Genomic DNA, 9,957 nt, shown 5'->3' on the forward strand with positions numbered 1-9,957 from the left:
CCAGTTCAGACACTGAAATACATTCTTACCCCGGTGCCCAAATCCATCACATACAGTCAATCCTGGAATCATACGACCATGATCCCAAACCTACTACCATTATTCTTCATGTAGGCCTCAACAACCGTGATCAGCTACCAAAGACCTCCTTTAACCAAGCCCAGAAATTAATCGCCACAGCCAACAAAACCTTCCCAAACTCCAAGATCCTCTTCACATGTATACCCATTTCAAATAAAATCTCGAAGAAAGCACAACAGAACCTCAGCACTCCCAACAACATGATGATGGAGTCCAGTATCAACAGCGCAACAACCTTACCACCCTACGAAGAAGAATTCGAACCAGTTGATAATCTTCAGAAACAGCAAACAGCATTTATTTGTTTTGGATACACCAGCTTCAAGCATCGAGTAAGTCTTTAAACTAATTACTGGGGATAAAAATACTGAGAGGCCACCGCTAGGCCAAACTGTAGTTAACTTGAGCCGCAAAATTTATTCCCACACCAAAGATAGCTAACTTGAATTATCTCCGACCATCCATTGAACGATTTCAACGAAATCTTAGCTGCACATATTTTTTTCGAAACCACCCCCCACGTGGTGCTAGAACAATGTTTATTCCTAAATCCACGTGGACACCCCCTCAGGCCGCCATCCATCCTGAAATATTGAAAGCATTTGCGAGTATGAATAGCCAAACAGTGAACCTTTCCATAACACACGAAAAGCCTAATCTCACACGAGTGGAACGTGAAGCGTTAAACTTACTTAAGAAAGACGATAGCATTGTTATTAAAAAGAGTGACAAAGGTTCATGTTGTGTCATTCTGAATAGGGAGGATTACGTTTCAGAAGCAGAGAATCAACTGAATAATCCTCAACATTATGCCATTTTACCGAAACCTATTTTCAAAGAAACTGCTAACATGATTAACAATATTCTTGCCGATTTAGTCAAAACTAGTTATCTCAAACAGAAACAATATGACTATCTGTCTGCCAAACCTGATTGTCGCGAGAGACATTTGTACACTTTGCCTAAAATCCATAAGAATCCAACCAAGGAGTGGTTTATCTCCAATAAAATCCCTAAAGGCCGCCCGATTATATCTGACTGTGGTAGTGAGTCATATGCAGTGTCAGAATACATTGATCATTTCTTACTACCTCTAGCATGTCAACATCGCGCCTACCTTAAAGACACAACCGATTTTGTCAATAAAATAAAAAATCTTCGAGTTCCCTCTAATGCTATTTTAATTTCTATTGATGTTTCTTCTATGTATACCAATATCGATAACACTAATGTTTTAACGGCAGTTCGTAAAGCTTTTAATAGAAACCCAGATCCAAACAGACCCGACGATGCAATTCTACAGCTTTTAAAGATTTGTCTTAGTCGAAAAGATTTCACATTTAATGGTAAAACATATTTACAAACTTCAGGGACAGCAATGGGCAAACGATTCGCTCCTTCGTACGCAAACCTTTTCATGGCAGAGTGGGAACGTGAGGTGTTGCCCCTCTGTCCATTTGACCCACTTTTTTACGGACGCTTTTTGGATGACATTTTTATGGTTTGGACTTATTCTATCGAACAGTTTTGGGAATTCTTTGAAATTCTCAACAACCACCATCCTTCTATCAAACTAACCGCAAACGTGAGTGACAAAAGCATAGACTTTCTCGATACCACAGTCTTTAAGGGAGATTCCATAGCAAAAACAAATAAACTGGATATTAAAGTGTATTTCAAAGAAACTGATACTCATCAACTCTTGCACAAGAGCTCCTTTCACCCAAAACATACCTTTTTCTGGTATAATTAAGTCACAAGTTTTACGATTTCATCGAATTTGTACAAGATCTTCTGATTTCAACCAAGCCTGTACGATTGTTTTCTCAAAACTGAAAGAGCGTGGGTACTCTAAACAATTTTTACGAAACATAACAAATTCCACCTTAGCACAGATAGCAGCTAAAAACAGACTTTATGCCGAAGTACCTCCAGGTTTAAGAAGTGCTCCATGTTTGTCCAGTAGATGCAAAACATGTCCCTTTATATCAGGAACTCATTATTTTGTAAGCAACTCTACGAATAAAAGGTACCCGATCCAGGAACATCTAACATGTGAACATTCGAATGTAATATATTTAATTTCATGCAAGAAATGCCCCAAACAGTATGTAGGAGAAACTAAGAATAACTTACGAACTCGCTTTAATGCTCATAGGTCAGACATCAAATTAAAGAAAGCCTGTTTCTAATCATTTCAACCTCGACGACCATTCAATAGACGATCTCGCCCTAATCCCAATTGAGCGTATAGAAATTGACTTACCGAAGATGAAACTACCAAATTCCGTCAATCTAGGGAAGCCCATTGGATTGAGACATGGAATACAGCAAGACCTATAGGACTAAATATTCATCATAATGTAGGCATAGCACCCTTTGTTGTCCCGTTTAATACAACCAGCAATCGAGCAAGCAAGATGGTTCATGCCCACTATAAGAGCCTTCAAGAGAAATTCCCCCATGTCTATAAGCAGAAAATGATAGTTGCATATTCAAAAAATAAGAACTTAAATGATAATATTGTTCATAATAAACTAAAAACATCAGTACATAACAGACACTATACTTCTCGCCCATGGGGCGAGTTATTTTTTCTAATTTCAGATCAGAATAAGAACAGAAGAAAACCCAATATCAAGATCCTTAATCCTAATTTCTAAATAAAGTGTCTGCTCCACCCTAGGCCTGTACATTTGGGAGAATCAAACCCTCCCTTCCCCGAAAACTAAAGTATTGTAATCAATATATTAATAACATTAGATTAAATGCAATGTATATTTATCATTATGTATTATTTCCTTATCAACATTTAACAAGATACATGTTATAAAATACCGCTACATATTTACTATATAAGAGAAATAATATCAGTATGTATCATTATTTCTACATTCTGTTTTCTACAATTTATTATAAAATACTTTATCAGTTAAAATGAAAACTGTTATAAATTGTAATGAATTTACAAAACAACCTTTTAAAGGTGTTAGAAGACGAGAAAGAACCAAATATTCACGTAAACAGGTAAATAATACAGACATATAAATATTTATATTAGACTCTATAAATCATCTAAAATAACCAGTAAAAAACTGACATGTACTTGATATCAGATATTCAGAGACAGTAAGCTCACGACATAACATCATTTTATATCTATTTATTTTATATCTAAATTTATAAACCATCAATTAATTCAAATGTTTTTTATTTTCAGTTGAATATTTTAGAAGAATATTTCAAGAAAATCATTATCCAGACAGTTATGTTTTTGATCAACTTTGTGATACACTAAATCTAGATATAGAAAAATTAGCTGTAAGTAGAATATAGATTATTTTATACAGATTTTAACTTCTATACAATATCTGACTTCTATCATTATAAATTAACATAAAACACCTCATATCATTATTCATGATTTTAATTTCTTCATTTCAGACTTGGTTTCAGAACAGAAGATGTAAAGAAAAACGCCTAAATAAAGAGAATCATGTTGATAAAATGAGAAAAGAATTATTTAATCCTAGATTTAACAGAAATAATCAAGAATCGGACTTCTGTAAAGAAAAATGTCAATATCCTGATTCTAGGAAAAGAATTAACCATTGTGATTTACAAGAACCGGTCCCAATTTCTGCACTACAAGACAACCTATATGATTATTCTATGAACAGTTTATCTAATATTAATTCAACTAATATTTCTTATCACAAGATATTAATATACCACATTTAGATTGTTATATAACAGAAGAATGTTTACACAATCTTCAACAAGAATCACTTAATTATTCATCCTTCAAGCATGACGTCATCATTTATCGACCTTGATGAGCTAGAACCATCTATACCATCATATATTATGACATCATCAGAAATGTTGAGTATTGTACAAGATGTCAGTTTATTAGAAGAAAGTGAAATGAAGATTAAAGATGAATATTATATCAAAATAGATAAAGATATAAATTGTCAATATTATAATTATCATGATTTTTATGTTAATTTAGACTTTAATGAACATATATTCATGTAAACATTTATTGTTTTTATATTATGTTATTAATAGTGCTAATAAAATAATGATTGGGATTAATTGGTATTGTCTTTAGATTTTAGTTCTTAAAACCACTGAAAAGGAATATTCCAGGTTCAATTATGGCATTTTTTGGACGCCCAATTGGTTTTTTTCCAACCAGCTTTTCAGTGCGGATAACTGTCGCAGCTACACGCCCCTATGCAAGATGGAATCTGGGACTCGCCACGTATTTGGGTCGAAGGATGGAATTACAGATTACAATTTCATACATTTATTACACACATTACATCTAAGAAATACACCACATGAAAGTCGGATATGTGGATATGTGCTAAATACCAATACGGAGGCTTCCAATGCATTCCGCCATTACTAATTAGATCTACACCATCATACCATTAGTAAAAAAGGTGTCTAAGGACTAGTGCTAAAGTACCACCGACCAAAATAAATAGCCCTGAAATGACAATGACAAATCAATATCTTCGGCGTAAAGTACATCTAAATATTATCCATAAATATTATCCATAAATATTATCCATAGCCCGCGACTAACATTAAATCATATACAAAACATATTAGAATGAGTGACAAACATTACCTCATCTACTTCCACAATTAGTAGACGTCACATTAACATACGATCTAAAGAATAAAATATAGTTACCAGTTTGTGGAATAGGACCACAGAAGTAAGCAGCGCACTCCAACTATCTCACATGTGGGTACTGGGCGACTGGTAGATAGGTAGGTAGATGACAAGTTAACGTTCGCTTCCAGCGGGTGCTGATATCGCAAACTAGGTAGTTGTTGGTAGTCGTAGTAGTTGGTAGTTGGATTGGATCAAATTGGATGATTCGGTGTTGTTGGTTTGGTTGTTGATTCTTCGTTAGATCTGGTCGGGTCGAATGACATGGCGGTGAAACTCGGCCCTGGATGGTGTGGCGTGAGTTACTCGGTCTCCTTCATTCTTCCAAACTCGTTCTTATCATGGTATTTCTTGTTGATTGGTAGTCGTTGGTTTGGTTTGGTTAGATTATCTGTTATCTGTTGGAAAACTCGAAGACCTGGAAAAAAAAAGAAAAAAAAGAAAGTGAGAAAAAGAGGGAGGAAAGAGGGGAAGCTTTCACAAAAGGGGGGAGAGATGTTCTCTAATGTTTCTGCAATGAAACTTGTTAAATTGATTGGATATAATTAAAAAGTGTTAAGAAACTTTGAGTAAAAAAAACTTAGCCTATCTGTTCAAGACAGATTTGGTTATAAAATGGAAGACTAGTTCCATTATCGTATACCAGTGGTCCGTGGGTGGAGCCAAAACATTCTGTATGGTTAGTGGTATGCCGTTGGTTTCCAGGTACTCTAGTAGTGGCTTACGAGCGGGTTTCAGTTCAGTGCATTGAATGAGGACATGCGACCTTGTGGCAACAGCGACATTTAATGGCGTTGAACTGATGGTCTCGTAGTACGTTATTGGTCCGGAGTCTGGTTGCCACTTTGCAGATGGCTACACATGGATGGTTTGGTTTGGTTTGGTATCTTCGGATCAATCTGGTATCTTGCGGTGTCGAGGTTCCGTAACATGTCAGACCATTTCTGGTTGATCCTAGAAGATACGACACTGCAGAACTCCGAATAGGAGTATTCTACAGGCTTACTGGGCCACTGTAGCCAATTCAAGCTTTATACCAGCAGCTATCCAGATCCAACCAATAGAACAATGCACGAGCTTATTAAAAACCAACCACCGAACAAATAATTACACCATGTGATATACAACCTCGTTAGACAGTACGATCAATTGCATTGCTTACTAACCGATGTACAATTAAACACAAATTGGTTTATAATTAGACACAAGTCTTTTCTGTGCACATCAACTTAATTTCAAAACTATGATATAAGTCGATATAATCTCAGAAAACTAAAATAACGAACGTAACATAATTACAATTATTACTAAATTATATAAACCAAATATAGCAAAACCAGAAATAGTTTACCAATATAGATTTTATAACCTATAACAGCATGCTAAGCAGTATTAATACAGAACGTGTTTAAACAGCCTGTTTGCGGTAGTTTGCGATATCAGCATCCGCTGGAAGCGAACGTTAACTTGTCATCTACCAACCAAACAGCCTGTACTCAGTGTTATATGATACAAAACACATACTGTTACATAACTACAAGTCAATTTCATAAAATTCCATTGGTTTTCGATGAAAAATAATATAACAACCTTTTCATGTTCAAATTTAAAACAGTTCTCTCGAAGGTTTTCAATTGTGCTTCCAGATATTTCGATGACTGAAGTAAAGGCAAGACGCAACTTGCCAGAGTGATTGCACGTGATAACATTATGTCTTTTTGAAGGATTTTAGATCACTGGTCAGTGGTAGATGCTAGCGATGAGAAAATACTTCGCGCCATGTTATACTGCCATATTTTGGCTGAGTTGGAACGAGATATATCACTAATATCCCCTTCCAACCATTCTTTTATGGGAGATTTCTTTATTTGTACAGAAATTTGGGCAAACTATAAAACATTTCTAAATCTTAAATAATCACAAATCATCTGTCATGGTAACTTAACTTTTGTTCAAAACATGTTTGTTGAAATATGCAATTTTTGATTGTTAAAATGCAATAATATTGAAAGAATACTCTTAAAAAATGCATTAAGCCCTATATTGGCATTTTTCTTCACTCTTCCCAAGAATGGATATGAAAACAATTTGGAAATAGTCTCTCTCAATTCAAAGTTCTGCAGTCGCAATTGGTGTGGCATCTTCAAATAGGTACATTTCTCACTTTATTTAAGAAATATAAGAAAACGGAAAAAATATTCAATTTGTGACACGTAATTTCGAGATAAAGACGTGGACAACTTGCTCCGACGGCAATTGTTAATTTTCAAAATCAGGGTTGAAGTAGTAGTAGAAGTTTGCTATATCCCAGGTAGAATTTCCGGTTCTTGTTTGTGTTAATAATTATTTTCCAACAACTTTGAGAACTTATTTTAGTAGGGCTATGTCGATTGTCGGTTACTTTATTTATAGCTTTTAAAGACTAAACCTAGCAATTATATTAGTAAATGTAATGTTGTTTTTTTTTCAGAAAATCACACAGACCAGAGTCTACTATACACTTCCTTGAGTGGCATTTAGTAATTGATGATATTAACACGAACACAATTATATGGATAACAATTACTTTAATAAATAACTTGCGACGTTTCGACGATGATTCTTTCGTCTTTATCAAGCAATGATACAAAATAACAAGGCATTCAGGATATATAGTGTGGGGCAACAATAACAAGGATTAAAACAATAGGAATACATTAATCAATTATGTAGGGGTAATCACAAGGGTGTGTGATTATAGAAACCATTAAAGGGATGTAGTAAATTACTTCTTGATTATAATGGTGGGTTGGTGGTGATTATAATCGTACAATGTGATGATAAATAAATCATAAAAAACTAGTAAGATGCCGGTGACAATCTAAATACAAAATTTGGGGTGGGGTTATTTAATTAAAGGGTCATAGGCATGTGATAAATAAACACCTGTATCTCTGTTGGGTTGCGGTTGGTATCTCCTTATGTGAATGGCTTCGGTCAATTGGCTCGTTTTCTTGTTGGTTTGGTGTCTACTATACACCTTTGTGCCATTGTGGGCAAATCAAAATTCTACGCCGAGCGGTGGGTGTACATTTCCGAATTCCCGAACTGTTCAAATTTGGTTAGAAAAGACAAAAAAATCGAAAATAACATTGCGCAAAAGGTCGTGCACAAATTCGGGAATAAGAACATTTTACGTCAAAAAACGCCTATTTTTAAAAGCTTTCATTTGGTCAAACCACATTTTTTTCTAAAAAATCTAAATAGCTACCAAAAGTTCGAACTCTTGGTTCTTGCTGGTGGTAGGCTATAGTTTTGTGTTTGACGTTTTGGATTTGAAGATAAGTTGAGCTAGATTTGTATTTGTAGATTTGTATTTCAGGATATATTTGGCAAGAATTATATTAACACTAAACGTTTGGTAAGTTATTTTAGAAATATAAATCTAAGTAATTTACTTATCTAAGGTAAATTAGATCCCGTTCCATTGAGAATATCTTATCAATACCAATTAATCCCAATTATTATTTTATTAGCACTATTAATAACATAATATAAAAAAACAATAAATGTTTACATGAATATATTATGTTCATGAAGGTCTAAATTAACAAATTAACATAGTGTTTATATTGCATGTTATATTGTTAACAAGAAAACTCTAACATTAAAGTACAGTAATCAATATATTAATAACATTAGATTATAAGCATTGTATATTTATTATCATGTATTATTTCCTTATCAACTTTTAACAAGATACATGTAATAAAATAATTATAGTTATCCCCCTTCAAGCAACGACCGTACCATGTCACAGGCATGCGTAGAAAGTGGCATTAAACTGGGTCTGACATTAGATCTTCAGCCCATTTTACACCAGGCCACTATAAAGCGTTCCGTTCTCGGTCCGGACCAGGCCACGATAAAATATCCTCACATTTCAGTAAATTCAAGTGGTCTGAGAATGGTTCTTCGGTTGTTATGTAAATGAAAAATGATGAAGTTAAAAAAGACCCTTGTAGTCATCGTGATGTAATTGAAGACATCTAGATTTAATCAACAATTTCACTGAATAATGACGATATTCCGCGAGAAAAGGTTAAGGTGGCTTGCGAGTCGACGGAATTTCATTATAACAAATGACAATTCCTTCAAAGAAAATTGATTTAAGAAAAATAAATTTGACTGACAAAATTAGATAAGTAAAACGTAAGAGTGATTTATTGCTAAAAGTCATTGAAACTACATAAGAATATGGCCCACATTGTGTTCCATAGAATTTTTCTGTTGACATGGAACCCGCTAGTTTGTCACGTAACGTCAATCGCTGAAATATATTCTAGCAGACGACACTTGGAATTACGATATACAGCTTTTTGTGATATTTGGTATTAACTGAAATCCGAAATTTTGTTCACGTCAAAGTATACATTAATACATTTTACCTCGCTTGAAACTGCTGGATTCATTCTGCTAGCTGACAGTGTTCAGACAACCCATGTTTATCAAAACAAGCAAACGCGGAGGTCACTCGAGGTCGCACATGTAAATTATTAATCATTTCCGGAGATGCACGAAAAATAGGTTAGCACGAAATTAGATTACTTGAGTGTATAAATAAATGAATTTGCGAATAAATCAGCGACACATATGTTGTTACACAGAGTTTCTCTCTTAGGGTATGAACAGTCTTGGTCGCAAATTTTTGCCGCCGACTCGAATCTCACATGTGCGCGTTCTACGAGAAGATTATCGTGTTGCTGACAGGATTTGTAATATCAAACAAGTGTGCCCGCACACCTTTAGACTGAGTTCAAATGGGAGCATACGATATCCGATATACGGGGGTGGCGAGTCACATATGGTAGCACGCCCTACTCGGCCCTTTGGCGCCGATCAAATGGAAACCTTGGACGAAGAAGATTTGGCTCTACTCCTAACAGCCGAGGCTGAGGAAGCAAACGGAAAAAAACGGTGTGAGCACGACAGCACTTCAAAATTCGGCCTGTTAAGGGAGTTCCACAAAACGTTTCAGAACCTGATATATTATCCTGATTTTTTCAACTACATGTGGATGTCATACAACTGCTATCCCATTCTCAGCTTGTGAATGAACGAATCCTAAGGTCCATAAGATAAAACGAAATAATATTCATGTTGGTTGATGGGGGAATTAAACATAAATTATTTTGTATTATTCT

The 9,957-nt window shown here is 34.9% G+C and overlaps 1 protein-coding gene across 1 annotated transcript; it reads left to right on the forward strand.

Moving 5' to 3' along the window:
• Positions 1-3,018: 3,018 nt before the first annotated feature.
• Positions 3,019-3,822, forward strand: LOTGIDRAFT_155772 (hypothetical protein; the record flags this gene model as incomplete). Its single annotated transcript, XM_009068299.1, has 3 exons — positions 3,019-3,100; positions 3,302-3,402; positions 3,526-3,822. 3 exons carry the CDS (start codon positions 3,019-3,021, stop codon positions 3,820-3,822), a joined length of 480 nt encoding a protein of 159 aa, XP_009066547.1.
• Positions 3,823-9,957: the final 6,135 nt, after the last annotated feature.

The sequence above is a fragment of the Lottia gigantea genome (assembly GCF_000327385.1).
Source record: "Lottia gigantea unplaced genomic scaffold LOTGIsca_9, whole genome shotgun sequence".
NCBI classification, from domain to species: domain Eukaryota; kingdom Metazoa; phylum Mollusca; class Gastropoda; family Lottiidae; genus Lottia; species Lottia gigantea.